Genomic DNA, 15,970 nt, shown 5'->3' with positions numbered 1-15,970 from the left:
ATGTGACTTGGGCAAAGCCACTGTGACGAACCTGTCTAGTACAATAAAAGTACACCGACGGTAATCCCTCAGGATACTTGGTTTGATAGCCGTTTCCTCTCATTTTTGACCTGCCTATTTCCCTGGTTCATTCTGTCAGACGCGAACTGGTTTCATGACATATTCAGTGCTGAGCAGGAATTATGGATTTTTGATGTTTCAAGAACGTTGATGCCTTCGGATTCTTTATAGGTATATTGACTATTTTAGCTATGCAATATTTAGGTTTGATATAATTTCCTACAAAGGAACCTAATATAGACAGACATATTTTTCAGAAAATGTATGAAAACCAAACAAACTGATTATAAACTTGTGAGATTTCTTCATGGTGTCTGGGGAGATGAACCTGCAATTCGGTCGTTTCTTATCTTTTGGTCTGCTGGGTTGGCCTCTAAGGATACAGATCCACCACAAATAGTGCAAAACCAAAACCCGTTTAACAGGCCAAAATAGCATGGATAGGCCAACCAAAATAATGGCAACTGGACGTACAATTCTGCCACTATCACGTATCTCGCGTTCATACTTGATGAGAAATTGGCTTTACACCTCCAGGGATTTGGAATGGGAGTCATGACGTGCTACTGTAATTTCATGTCGAGTCTAGAGGATGGTTTGAGTCCGTGTACCTCACTGTGGTTAGGTGTTTCTCGTCATTCGCAATAAGGTGATCATTAAAATGGTTGTTTCCTGGGAGCCGGAAATGGCTAGGTTGCTAAAGAGGGGAGAACCGGGCCAACGAGAAAACTCAGTAACTTATGATAAATACGTTCATTATTAAAATTCTGGTTTAAAAAAAAAAGCAATTAGGATAGTATTCCATTTTCTGTCAAAAGACTCCACCTTGCCTGATAACAAATCAGCCATTGTAAAGTATTGCTAAGGTCTTTTACTCTTGTACCCTTGGGTCTTCCAGGTGCTCGACCTCAGCCTCACCTCGGTGTCACTACGAAGAACAACATTTTGGAACAAATGATACTCAATAAACCAACAATTAAGACTATTGCTGTTCACTAATGTTCACTAAGCGCAGGCCATGCTGTTTGGGAAGGTGGGTTTCTCGACTTCTCGACATCTCCAAATCTGGATCAAGACAGACCAAACCATCGAGGATAGGCAGACCTAAAATTTAGGTCAGCAAGAAGTCACTCTGATTTTGTTAAATTCTTTCCTTCCTCCTAAATTGTCTTCCTCAATATTTTTCGTCTATTTTACTTACTTCTACTCTATTTTACTTTTCCAAGTCAGAACTCTAAAAATCTTAAAAAGCCGCGATTCAAAACTGAAGCCTCTACATATTTTACATTAGTATTTTGTACTGTCAAAAGATCAAAAAGCAGATTCTAGAATGTTGTTACTTGCCAAATTGCCTTCAATAATCCAAAAGAAAGTAGTAGGTCTACGATAGTCTGTTGACTAGAGGCTTCTTGCATAAAATTATAAAAATTGGTGAAGTATATTATTCATGAGAAACATATCGACACCAAACAACGACGGAATCGTGTGCCGTGTCGTTTGCACCCAGACCAAATATAGGACGAGCCATGAGGAAAAAAGTTCCGATCATTTTGGTCTTTTGGGCCAGCCAAAACCCCAACGTATGACGGATCAAAATGATCTGAAACGATCAAGTTATAGTTCAACGCCTAGCAGATCCGAAAAAGAAATCTCACAAGAAAGTAAGCCTCTTAAAAATGTGAATGTTTTGACCATTTCCAGCTAGTAGATGTTACCAGTAAAAACGATGTTCTTCGCTAGCCGACTCCTCTTCAAAAACTCGATAACTGAATTTTTCGATAACTGAAATCGTCCATTACACAACAAATTGAAAAATAAAATTGTTCCTTCTCTTGCGAAATCTTATTTAATGACGGCCTGTGAAGTCTGGCTTACAAAATGCAATTTCTTTCTTAATGGTCTTGTCTAAGTAAGACTTTCTTCGTTACAAAAACATACATAAGTAGTTTTTAGCCTGTATGTAAACTTGGCACACCACATCACCGAATTTATATTTATTTTTAAAAATAAATCAAAAATATACAAAAAAAATAAAATCAAAATTTATATGATTTTGATATAAAAAAATAAATTTAAAAAAACAAATAAAAAAACAAGATATGTATTGAAATCACTAAGCCTAAGCTGGCCTTAAAGACCAAAATAGCGAGGACAGGCAGAAAAAATGATCAGAAACGATCAAACTACATATTTTATCAACTTTAAAGAAAATTTATCGGAGATTCAAGGCTAATTACTTTTTGATCTAAAATGAAACTGTTAACTGTTAAATCAGGCACAATGTTGAAAATTTACTAATATTCCCTTATGTTCTTACATATGTTGCAGCTTGAAGCCGCTAAGCACATTTGAATGTAATCCGATTTCATGATATGTAAACGACGTTTGCTCAGTGAGAATCTCCCCTTAATAACAGCCAGAAACTCAATACAATTAAAATTAATTTAATCAAGGGATTTGATTAATATCGTAAACGTTTGTTTTCATTATATCAACTCATATGCCAAAATACATCATACATAATAAAGTATTTATTTTTTACTAATCAAACAAAAAGTAATCTGGTGAACACAAAACAACTAATTAAGTAAAAATTTCTTCTAATAAATCAAAAATTGAACTCTTGTACCAGTTCCCAGCGATAAAACCAGGCGAGAGCGAATTTTATTAGCTGCAGGCTCGGCTCATTTAAAAGTTTGACTAGGCTTTCTTCCGAAAGCACAGCACTACCCAAATATGAAGTACGCATTTAGCCAAAAAGAGCACGATGGTTTCCTTTTCCCTTATTTGTATAGAAAGTACATTTCTGTATCCCTCTGGCATCTTATCAAGGGGTAGAGTTGAGGAATATAAAGTCACCTCGGAATTTTAAGAGCGAGCGGAGATCCCTCAGTTTTAGTGTTCTTCCATGTTTCTCATTCGTCAAGCATAACACATCGAGATTTCGAGAGCTTCTTGTAAATAAGAAACCTCTCTTTTGCCAGCATTCGCTGCAAAAACGTCATGCTATCACAAGACTTTATATTGGAAAGATTACACTGGAATTCTGCCATCTATTCAAAAATACTGTCCTGAGAGAATCGGAAAGAAGAATGGTATCTCTCCGACAAGGAACCCCAGTGCTCGCACCAAAAAATACTTTTGTTTATTATCTCCTGAGCTGTAATTTGCGTGTAACGGTGACCGGCGAGTTTTAGGTTTTTGGAGTACGAGAAGGCAAGGTAATTCGTTAAGGAATTACCTTAACGATTTTTCCAACTGATCATAAAATCGAAAACCCCAAACTGGATATCCGTACGTGAGGACGGAACAGCAAACGTCATTAAACAGTTTAAATCTGAAAGATAAGGGACCAGATCATGTTTCATGAACGTAGACCACATAATATTAAGCGCAAATTTTGCTGCCGAGACTTTCTGCACAAAGTGTGTGTTGAGTGGCAAACAAGAAGAACCTACCAAGGTAATTGTACTCGTTTACTACTTTGACAGGAGTCCTTTTGAAATACCATTTTTCTTTCAAACCTAGTCTGCCTCCTCTCCTAAAAACGATTTTCTTAAATTAACCATAGATCGCAGTATTTCGCCAAATTGTTAATATTTGTAGTAGAGAGGCAGCGTTTTTTTTAAACCATTAATGGTACACAGCAGTAGCTCTACGTGGTAATAATTTCAAGAGAGAAGACGGATTTGTTTATACACTGATAGGCAAAACATTCCACCCAAATGACATTTTTTCGTTTTCTCGATAAAACAAAATCCTTCCCTTAATTTGTCTCATTGTTTTTACCAATAAATATTTGCTTATGCTAAGTTTTAAATTGAGAATATCAATTAGAGATAAACACACTTAATCCTTAATCCGAAACAAGGATAGAGGATGTTTCAATGTTTACTTTTTACGGAATTCAAAATGTTTATTCAGTCTCATTTGAATTCTGAAGCAATAAACTGTTTAGATCTTTATTTTCTTAATTTCAATTTTAAAACTTAAAAATGCCAGTTCTGAGTTAAAGCTGAAGATGCGCGTAGTGGCACTCGTGGATGATGGGCGTTCCATGCAACTATTGTCATTGGAGTTCCCTACGAAACACTGCGAGACGCCTTTGACATTTTCTAATAACTGGGACCTACCATAGAGCCTGTTACCATAAAAGGCCCCAAGTTTTGGACGTCCTAGGGTAACAACCGCAGGATGGCCCTTTGACTTTGAGAATTGTGTGAAACCGGCACTTACTGTTGTCCAAGCGGTTCATCAACTCCAGGAAGTTCGAGGTGTCTAAGTTTCTGAACGCACCACTCGAAGAAGATTAAATCAGTATGGACTGATGGCTTTTCGCTCCGTAAGCGGACCAGAATTCACCAGAACACACAGAGTTTCGCGGCTAGCATTTGCTCGAGAACACAGACAATGGTCTTTGGACGATTGGTCCGCTGTACTTTTTACAGATGAGTGTAGATTTGCTCTACTATCTCCAGATGGACGTGAAAGAGTGTGGAGAAGGCGATATGAAAGGTACGAAGCCTGTAGTTTTTCCCAGAATAAACCTTTTAACGTAGCTCAGTGTTGGTGTGGGCGGGAATCTCGATTGAGTGTCCCACAGAGTTGGTAGCTGTAGTGGAGGGTCTTTGACGTCCGCTCGCTATGCGGATGAAATTTTGGAACATCATGTGTTGCGTATCCTCGATGGAATCAGCGACAATCCTATTCTAATGCACGATAATACCCGTCCACATGTCGCCCGCATAGTACAATCGAGCCTACAATACGTACAATACTGCACAACATCAGGGTCTTAGCCTGGCCAGCCCTTTCTCCAGACTTGAACCCCATCCAACATTTAAGGGTTAACCTAAAAGACGAATAAGAACACGTCCATCACTTCCTGATACACCCCACGATCTTGAAAGGTCTCTTAGTGAAGAATGGGCTAACCTCCAGCAAAGGGACATTTCCAGATTGGCAGAAAGTATGCCGAAGGCGTCTTCGAGATGTAATTAAAACAAAAGGAGGAAACACGCGATATTGAAACGTTAATTAAAAATCTAATTACAACAAATTTTATCTGTCCATATTTCTTTTATTTTTTTATAATTATTTTTCATTTTCCCTAGCAATTTACAATGTTTTTTTTTACTTTATTAGCCAAAGACGCAATTATTAAACGTTAAATAACGAAATTTTGATTAATATATAAAAATATATACAAATCAAGTTATATTACAAGTGGGTGCTATTTTATGTCTGGCAGTGTATATAAAATACCCACGTTTCATGTTTATTGAACAGTGTTGTAATTTGACATATACAGTATAGAAAACCAGTTTCCTCCAATCGATCGATGAGATAGCTACGGTTTATTTGGATCACGAACTTAGTTACGTCTTCCCCTGGAAGAGCCCTAATTTCGATGGAAACGAGTTACAGGGGTAAATGTCTATATTATTTCTTTGCCGTAGTTTATATTCTTCCTATGTAGAAGACTATATACTCATTTTTATATTAGTAGATGATATAAGAATATCGCCAGCTCAGATAATGTCTGTAATGCAAGTAGTACGTGCCTTAAGCTTAGCGTGTTGTACAGCAATATCCGTTGTTGATTTACCGGCGGGGATTTGAAATACAGCTGGGACAAAGTCAGAATTTGAATGAGGAAAGTAGTGTTTCATACCCCGGCCGGTAATTTTCTTTCTCCCGGTGTTGTATTTTGTAAATTCTTTTCGAGATAACTTGTTTAGAATTTGCATTTGTAGATTTAGCACAGCTCGTTAATACATGATCAAGTCCTTCTTCAAAAAGAAATCTGCAGTGAGAATCTTCGGTTCAACAAAGTTACTAAAAAGTTGATCAACTAAAGTTTGATCCAATGAAACTTTTGTCGTTCAAGTCATGTCATTCGTTTCAATTTAAAACATGACTTGAAACTAGTGAACTTCTCAGATAACTTTTCTATCCAACTTTACACGGTGCGGGTCGTATTGCTTTTTTGTTTATAAAATAATTATTAAAAAAATATGATGATTATTAGAATTTTATCATAGACATTACTCCCTTTGAAATGACCGACTTATAATTTTATAACTTTATAATTGGAATGAATGTAATTTATTAGCGTGAAAGGAAGGGGTTGTTTAACCCCACCCCGAGAAATATCAAGTACTTCGGGGGAGTGAAAGTGACCAGACATCTAAGTTTGTATCGCGAATTGTGTTTACTTAATTTATGGGATGGATATAATTTATTAGCGTGAAAGTAAGAGATTGTTTAACCCCACAGCGAGAAATATCGAGTACTCCGGGGAAGTGAAAGAGACCAGACTTCTAAGTTTGTATCGGGTATTGTGTTTATGTTAATTTATAGGAATGAATATAATTTATTAGCGTGAAAGTAAGAGGTTGTTTAACCCCACAGCGAGAAATATCTAGTACTCCGGGGGAGTGAAAGGGACCAGAATTCTTTGTTTGTATCGGGTATTGTGTTTGTGTTAATTTATGGGAGTGAATGTAATTTATTAGCGTGAAAGTAAGAGGTTGTTTAACCCCACAGCGAGAAATATCTTGTACTTCGGGGGCGTGAAAGTGACCAGACTTCTATGTTATCGGGTGTTGTGTTTATGTTAATTTATGGGAATGAATAATTTATTAGCGTGAAAGTAAGAGGTTGTTTAACCCCACCCCGAGAAATATCAAGTACTTCGGGGGAGTGAAAGTGACCAGACTTTTATGTTATTGGGTGTTGTGTTTATGTTAATTTATTGGAATGAATAATTTATTAGCGTGAAAGTAAGAGGTTGTTTAACCCCACAGTGAGAAATATCTAGTACTCCGGGGAGTGAAAGAGACCAGACTTCTATGTTTGTATTAGGTATTGTGTTTATGTTAATTTATAGGAATGAATATAATTTGTTAGCGTGAAAGTAAGAGGTTGTTTAACCCCACAGTGAGAAATATCTAGTACTCCGGGGGAGTGAAAGGGACCAGAATTCTATGTTTGTATCGGGTGATGAGTTTATGGTAATTTATGGGAATGAATATAAGTTTTTAGCGTGAAAGTGAAAGTGACCAGACTTCTACGTTTGTATCGGGTACTGTGTTTATGTTAATTTATGGGAGTGAATGTAATTTATTAGCATGAAAGTAAGGAGTTCTTTAACCCCACCCCAAGAAATATCAAGTACTCCGGGGAAGTGAAAGTGAATATACTTCTAAGTTTGTATCGGGTATTGTGTTTATGTTAATTTATGGGAGTGAATATAATTTATTAACGTGAAAGAAGTAAGGGGTTGTTTAACCGCGCCTCGAGAAATATCGAGTACTCTGGGGGAGTGAAAGTGACCAGACTTCTATGTTTGTATCGGGTATTGTGTTTATGTTAATTTCTGGAAATGAATATAATTTATTAGCGTGAAAGTAAGAGGTTGTTTAACCCCACAGCGAGAAATATCTAGTACTCCGGGGGAGTGAAAGTGACCAGACTTCTATGTTATCGGGTGTTGTGTTTATGGTAATTTATTAGCGTGAAAGGAAGTAGTTTAACCCCGCCCGAGAAATGAGTACTCTGGGGTAAGTATGTGACGTCTAGAAAGTAAAAGTAAATTATTAGCGAGAACGGTGTGGGTTCGACCCCTCCCCTAGCCCCAAGTACTCTGGGGGAGTGAATGTGACCAGACTTCCATGTTTGAACAGAGTGGTGATGTATGTACATTGTATGTATTATATGTTTTGTGTGTATTCTGTAGTTGATACAATGACAACATACAACCTAAGATACAAATGAGAGGCTAGTATATAGTAGATATCGACTTAGTTTTCACAGAAAAGCAGTGTCACTAACAGACCGAGACGCTCAAATGGCTGGAAGCTGAAAAATACGGGTGAAAGACAAAGAAAAGGAGTATAAACACGTAGAGGGCCGATGAATGAACAAAAACTGCTTCAAGTGGCAACAAGAAAAATTCAATTGTGAGAAAGCGCCTTTAACAGAAGTAGTCGAATACTTCACTATTCCAAAGGGCAATTTAAAATGTACAGGTTTTTTCACAACTTCCATGTTTTGGGATTATTTATAATTTTCGATAGTATCGTTAGAAACATTGGAAACTGGTTATTCGAGTTGACACAGGGAATGTAGAAGTGACCTTCTCTTTTCTGACTTAAAAGCAGATCTCGACTCAATCTAAAACGCTGTGTTCTTGTACTAAGAGCATTTACACAAGCGAGAATAGGCGGACCGTGAATAATTTAGTGTTCTAAATTGACAATTTTTATCCAGACATTATTAAGTTCCTTTACGATTCTTGCTTTTATCTCTAAGTCTTTCCGAAATTCAAATTAACAAACTCGATGCTCAAGTTCGACAAACGAAAGTCAAGGTTTATTGTCTTAGAAGTTTGCCAATAAAATCGAAGATTTTTTTTCCATCTTCCTCTTCAATTATTCGGGTTTTACTATTTGAATAGGTGCAGGGAAATTTTCCAATCTTCAACGCCCACTTGTTGATTTTAAATGAGCCGGATAGTGAAATTTTCTCCGAAGGGTGTTATAATTTCGTTACAGTATGGGTTCTAGTTCTACAGGCTACCAAGCGAGAATATGCGGACCAGTCTCATCAAATTATTTAAGGTATTTCAGACGGAAGGGAGGAATTTAATTTAGCCAGGCTAGATTTCCACGTCGTTCCGAAAATTCATAAATGGAGTAGAGTCAATAACTAAGTTAATCGCCAAAAAAACACGCTATTTTTGCCGATTTATTAAACAATGAATCGCAATAATCTTGAAATGGTGAATTAAATTACCATTCTCTCGGTCGTGGGAAAACTTAAATAATTATTGTCCTTATATAATACAGAACAATTTTATTACTCGTATTAAGTATTTTTGTTGAATAATTTTTAAAAAATTTTATTAAAAAAATAATATTGTATAGGTTACGTGGGATTTTATTACCCAAAATGATCGTAAAATAATGTCAACTATAGATATTTGTGAAATTTTCACGATATTTCTGTAGTCCATGACTACTTAGTTGATTTGTAAGTCTCATAGTGTATTTTCTCAATTTCGTAATGCTAATTTCTATGCATTAAGCAACAAAAACGTTGGTTAACCTCACGCCTATCGCTGAATTGAAGATATTGATGTCAAGGCAATAATTAAATCAATTCAAAATCATTTAAACGACAAGGTTTAAAAATGTTGATTTTGAATTCCCACAAAAAAAAAGCCAGTTGAAGGAAAAGGACCATTCAAGCTGAAATAATTTTCAAGCATGTACGCGAAATGTAAATTTTCGCAATATATTATAGTTTTATCGGTTCGTATATTCATTCTGGAGTTGCTAAACCTGGAAACTTGGAGACAGGTTAATCTAACCCTTGCACAAGTCTAGGATGCTAACATCCTATGATAAATCATCCTGACTGGGATTACACATGTCCTTCCTGGAAGCGAGATAATTTTCAAATCTGTTGTACCAAATGGTTTATAGTACCTAGGTTACTGAGAAATAAAATTGACCGTGCAAGAGGATTATATTATAAGTAATGTTTCTATGTCTTGTTTCTTTCCATATCAAATTTTATATAAAAAAATTAAAAAACTGATTTTCTTCATCCGAGGACACAATATTAAAACGTTACACCGTTATAATTGTGATCATAATAATTAGAAATTTATTCAACGAGAGTTGAACAGTGGAAGTAAAATACTAGAAAATTATTAATAGTTATTATATAATCTAGGGCGTCCCAACCTACGGACTTGACCACCGCAATCCGGCGCTCTTAACCTATTAAAAACGTATTAAAAAAATATGACTAAAAGAAAGTGGAAGCGTCGGTAGGCCGGACCGGCAGAATTTTTACGTATCAAGAGCACTTTTGATAGGTGGCCTTGGAAGATCCGACTCATAGAAGAGGGGTCATCCTCACTCGAATAAGAATATGCTATACGAGGTTGACACACGGGCACTTAATTTTGGGTCAAAACCCGCGTATCTGTCCGGTATGCAAGTGCCATGGCATACTTCTATTTGCAATAATCTGAATGACATAAAATGTTAACCAATATCAGTTGGAACATGTCAAAATTACAAAATTTAAAATTTTGGTCATGATTGCACGTTCTACTGAGGTTACAAAAAAATGCCTATAACTTGTCAAATTTCACAAAAACTTCTTATACATTACCTGACATATCCAGGTTTTTAAATAACGTTCTAGTAGAGTTGAAAAATAACAACTGAATGTTCGAAAACGTGAGCTAAGGTCAATTTGAAGGGGGGGTAGAAATAAATCAATTAGAACTCGCTTTGTAAAATAAAAATGACACTTGTTTGACCGGTTGAATGAAAAATGCTGGATGGGATCGAAGTTTAACTGATATTGAACTGATGACGTTTTATGTCATTCAGATTATTGCAATAGAAGTATCTCACAGCAAATTTAGCGTTCTTTCAAATGGTGAAATTGGATTTGTTGTAGTCTCAACATTTTGGAAGTTGTAAGCGTTTTTATGTGGTAAGGTAGTGAAAAGTTGAAAAAACCTGAATTGACGAATATCTTCAAAATAGAGAACTTTCCGAAAATTTTCTCCTGGGCATTTTTTGCTCTAAACGTAGAGTAGAATCGATTCCCTGAGTTTCGTCAGAAGGAACTGGGACACCCTGTATAGGGCGCGTAGGATTGCCACCCGATAAGAGACTTGTATATAGTACCGATATTTTGTGTCCCTAGCGTGTGTTGAGAGTGAATGTATTTATTGGCGTGAATGTGTAGTGTATGACTGATGGTAGAATATTGGAAAGGGTGATGGAGGAATATCAAGTACTCCACCACCCTGAGTGAACTGTATGTAAATAAGCAAGAATTTATTTAAGGGTGAGTGAGAGTGTATATGGATTTAGGAACTGATTGCTAGGGGGCTGAAATGACCTAGCAGTTGACAGTCCTCAGAGGCCAACTCTCAGTTGCTGGACAGATAAGACCGAGATCTGACCTCGGACTGCCAACATCTGAGGTGGGTGATTCACGAAGCCTGCCAGAAATTTATTGTAAATTACAAAAGCTAGAATTGCCAGTGGTCTGTGAGAAGTGATAAACACAACTCTATAGATGCTTGTATATATGTACACGTATATGCAGATTTGAGCATACTGATATTTTTTGAGATTACTGATATAGTAATCAGTAATTATTTATATTATAAAATCTAATTTTTTTATAATAAAAATAAATGCATATTTTATTCTTATTGATTATTAAAAAAAAGTAATAATAAATAAAATAGCCTGCTAACAAAGGCCATATATTTATTCAAAATATGTATGCATACAAATAAATTTTTAAATTATTAAATCCATTGTATTTAGTGGTCTATTGACCAAATTACTTCTTTCAATTAATTAATCTTTTTATGTAAGGTTTTGGTTGAAATGAAAAAATTCAAGAGTCACGAGTGGGATTCAAACCCACGACCTTCGGCTTTTTAAATTATATAATGTAAACAGGCACACACATCTAAAATTTAATTCGGCTTAAGAAATATTTAGGGATTATTAGCTAAATATTAACAAATTGCCATAAAGGGCTAATCATATCATTAAACTGTTTGCTCGTTCAGCATCAATTGTACCCATCTCGGTCATTAAGCACTTAACTATTTTGGATGCCATGTGAAAGATGTAAATCTATCGTCTTACATACAAAAAATAAATGAACACATGGGCACTGTTGCAAAAATTTTATTATAAAAAAAAATATATAAATAGACTTACGGTTCTTGCTTTGTTTCCATAATATGATTTAGGCCGACATCGGAAAAATAAATTAATGTTGAACCAAGATGTTAATTCTTCATCTGAAATCAAAAAGTACATTTAGCAATTCTGTAAAATTAATTACGCAATAAATTATTTAAGAAATAACACAAAATCGAATATTGTTTAAAAAATACCATGTTTAGAAAAGATCTAGGATGCCTAAACATAACAGCATTTAATTTTTTAAGATCACTTCACTGTAATAGATAAAGAAAGTCAATTTGCAGGTAATATATAAAACAACTCCTTATAATTTTAAATTCTTGATCAAATAAATAAACTGCAAAGAAAAACTAATTTATAAAGTACTTTATGTGATGCCCAAGGGTGAACAGCACTCCGCTCATAAAAGGAAATACTGATAGTTTATCTTACAAACTGATACAATAAAAAGAACAACTTAAACCATCTTTGAAATATGCAATCATTAAAAATGGCAATAGAAAAGATGAAACAATATTTTTGTTATGTGAACAATTTAAAAGTGGCACCTACTATGATATTTGTTAAAAAGAAGCCAACAGAATAATAATGGAATAAGAATCCAGAATAAATAATCCAACAGAAGATTTATTACCATGCTGTATAGTGGAATATCTATTTTATTTTTCATATTAATTTTACATGTATGTAACTTTGAATCTCTTCAATCTACTGGTTAATAAAGTTTCCACAATAAAAAAAAAACTAGTGATATTTTACACCTAAGTGAAATGTATGGACAATTTGTGTATTTCAAGAATGTAAGTTCATTAAAACGATAAATTTATTTTGAGAGAGTGAATGTTTAATTTAATCAAATATTGGAATTGTTTCCGCTAAGTATTCCCTTGCAAATTAATTTCTCTGTGGCTAATAGATCTATTTATTCATTCATTCAATTAAGAAGTTTATTTGGCCACGTAAATTGTTCAATTTAAAAGGGATAACTGATTCAAGACCAATGTTAGTTAACTTGTGATGTATATTTATATCCAAAATGTTCAATGGCTATAACAAACGATTTGAAAACAGACAAAAAACAGTTTAATTCTATTTTTGTCTATAATTTTTATGCGTAATCTACAGTCAATGTAAGAAAAAATGACAATCAATGAAAGCAAATAAATATTTTAAATTAAAATAACAACTAATAATAAAATTGTTATGAACAAACCACAACGCATTGAAAAACTAATGAAAACTTATTGGTTTGCAGGATATCTAAGTTATATACGTTTTTGTGTTGCTTTTTCCTTTATGCAATGTAAAATGCACATGTACTATTAAATTAAAAAATTAATATTTTAATAATTAAGTTAATACTTTAAAGTAATTTTATAAATGCTAAAATTGTAAAAATTAATTGTAAAATTAATTACAGAATAGTTTTAAAAAGAATTGGCTGTTGCCACTAACGGACAGATTTGGATTAGTAGATGATTTATTTGCCCTTTCCCAAGCAGGGTATGATAAACAATCATCCAGATCATACAGGTCTCCTCCCCCAAACAAAGATAATTTCTCAGACTGGAACATAACTGCAAACTCCTTGGGAAAGAGAATGACCAACAGGTATCAAAATGACAAATTTAAAAAGATTCATGTATCAATTCAAAACAATCAGAGATAAACTTGATGGAAGCCAAACTCAAAAGAAAGGCATCTTGACACACTTCTTAGATCTTTAGTTTTGTCAAGACATGGCTGGTACAAAGAGACCATCAAAGAACCAAAAATGAGGTTCAAGGCTTATGTTTGCAGGTGAACATCTCATTCCAGCAAACCTGAGAACTGCTGTTTACAAAACAGTTCTCTCTTACGATATACTTTAGCATGCACAAAAAGAAGTGAAGTGAGTTTACAGGAAGAATATGCACCAAGCATCATCGTGGATAGTAGGAAACACCTCGAATTTCAAACTTTGAAGAATTTTTTAATCTATTATACAAATCAGATATTCTGTGTCTGCCTATCGTCAAAGTGTCAAATGACTTTGTTATAGTTATCACAAATGAAAATATCAAATAAGATGAGCCCTGGGTGATACTAGATTTTGCACTCTAATTATCATAAATTATGTCAGACCAAATCTGTGAATTTGGTAATTTTTATAATAAACAAATTTGGTAATAAAATTGTGGTAGGTATCACAAATAAAATTAGGAAACATGATGTGCCGTAGAACTAAACCCTGGAAAATACTAGCTTTTGCAAATTAAAAAAAAACACCCAATCATTAAATCACTATCTCTGAACAGAGTGATGCAAATTACAGTTCTTCAACATGTTTAAAGCGACTTACTAACAGGTGTCACTGATGAAAATGTTGTAGAAGAAGGGACTTAGAACTGAACCCTGGGAAACACTAGCTTTTGCACACAAAAAAAAAACACCCTGACTATCATAAGTAACTATCACATCAAATCTATACACAGCGATGCAAATACAGTTGTTCAAAATGTTTAAAGCAACTTACTGACATGTGTCACTAATGAAAATGTGGTAGAAGGGACTTAGAACTGAACCCTGTGAAACAATAGCTTTTACAAATACATATGGTCTTCTTTTCATCAGTTTAATTCCACTAATTCCGTATAAAACTGGGTGTGCAAACTTAGCTGTGAGTCATCTGAAGTACCTAAGTTGCAAGATTTGACCATTAAGCCAATGCATCAGCTCTAATTGTTATCCCGAATTTAAAATAGTTCAAATATCCTCTCAAACCGTTTGATAAATGTGTAAAATATCTAATAAACACAATATAAGGAGCAACGTATTGTTCAAGGTTTACAAGTATGGAAAAACGCCAACGAGCACGGAGAACGTTTAAAGGAGTGCCGCAAAAAAAACTATAATTTCAGGATTATTTATCGTTATAAATTTGATGATTACCTAAAAATAGTAGCCTTTTTCAGCGTGTGGAATATCGCAAAAACTGGAAATAAAGATATTTCAGAAGCATAAAAAATGCTCTCCAAGGTTATCAAAAGAAATAGAAGGTTTCCCCTTCTGCTTTCGACGACTGGTGGGCGACCCAATTGGAGGCTATGTCGTCATGATTATTAAATTGGTGCAATAGAAAAAGCAACAAATATTATTATATATTTTTAAACAACATATAATTAATTTATTACGTAGAAATTACTATTTCTCTGCATTGCCACAAAAATTTGGCGAGCAAAATCCATTCTAATCTGAATTTTTTTTCCAAGGCAAAATAACGAAATTCGTCCACAACTAAATACTAAAAAATTAAACATGTTAAAAATTATAATTCATAGAAATAAAAATAGCCTGACATTGTTTTGAATTTGCTCTGTATTTATGAACAAATAGAAACTCAGTTCCACTTTTTTCACAAACTGACCATCTTCAATGTCGTGTTTAAGCTAAGAGGCATTGAGGAGAATCATTTCAATTGATTGCTGTATACATCTTTTGCCATCTCTTTTGAAGCAAAGTCTTCCATTGCGTGCTTAACATGTCGCTTAAAGGAATCCACCATCTTATTTGTCTTGAGAAATTTCCTCAAACTCTCCCCTTAGTCATACAAACGCATATAATGGCAAATGTTTATCCTGTGGTCTACTCCATCCGATTTAATAAATTCAAATACTCTCTTTAAATATTTATCGTTACATCTTCTTCCTTTAGACTCTCTTCTCTGTAAAACTTGAGCATGCTATAGTACATGTCCTCATTTCCAATAGAAAGAACTGTTTTGCAAGCAGTAGTTCTCAGTTCGGCAGGAATGAGATGTTCACCCATAACACGAGTTTTAAACCTCTTTTTTTCTTATTTTATGGTCTCCTCGTCACCAGCTATGTCTTGACAAAACTAAAGATCTAAGAAGTGTGTCAAGACGACTTTTTTTTTATTTTGGCTTCCATTCGGTTTTATCCCTGATTGTTTTGGACAGATACATCAATCTTTTTAAATTCGTCATTTTGCTATGTGAGAAATTATCTTCGTTCTGCAAAAAATGAAGAAAAAAAAACCTGGATGACTGTGTATCACACCCTGCTTGGGCAAGGGCAAATAAAGCATCTACTAAACCAAATCTGTTAATTAGTGGCAAAAACATCCTTGATTGCTGGAACAAATCA

The 15,970-nt window shown here is 34.6% G+C and overlaps 1 protein-coding gene across 3 annotated transcripts in view; it reads right to left on the bottom strand.

The window, feature by feature from the left end:
* Nucleotides 1-14,863, bottom strand: part of LOC106661076 (kinesin light chain) — a 166,402-nt gene extending 151,539 nt beyond the window's left edge. Inside the window, exons 1-2 of one of the 3 annotated variants that reach the window (XM_014384213.2) lie at nt 14,757-14,863; nt 11,838-11,920 (exon numbers count right to left, since the gene is read on the bottom strand). In XM_014384213.2, the coding sequence (XP_014239699.1) occupies nt 11,838-11,857 (20 nt within the window). In that variant the 5' untranslated portion in view covers nt 11,858-11,920; nt 14,757-14,863. Of the gene's footprint in view, nt 1-11,837; nt 11,921-12,016; nt 12,039-14,756 lie in introns of those variants that run through there. The other 2 variants (XM_024226939.1, XM_014384216.2) reach the window with 2 other exon arrangements.
* Nucleotides 14,864-15,970: the final 1,107 nt, after the last annotated feature.

The sequence above is a fragment of the Cimex lectularius genome, unplaced genomic scaffold (genome assembly GCF_000648675.2).
Source record: "Cimex lectularius strain Harlan isolate CLEC.00 unplaced genomic scaffold, Clec_2.1 scaffold194, whole genome shotgun sequence".
In the NCBI taxonomy this organism is placed as follows: domain Eukaryota; kingdom Metazoa; phylum Arthropoda; class Insecta; order Hemiptera; family Cimicidae; genus Cimex; species Cimex lectularius.
Note: the sequence above shows the minus strand (reverse complement) of the source record. Positions and strands in the feature narration are given on the sequence as shown.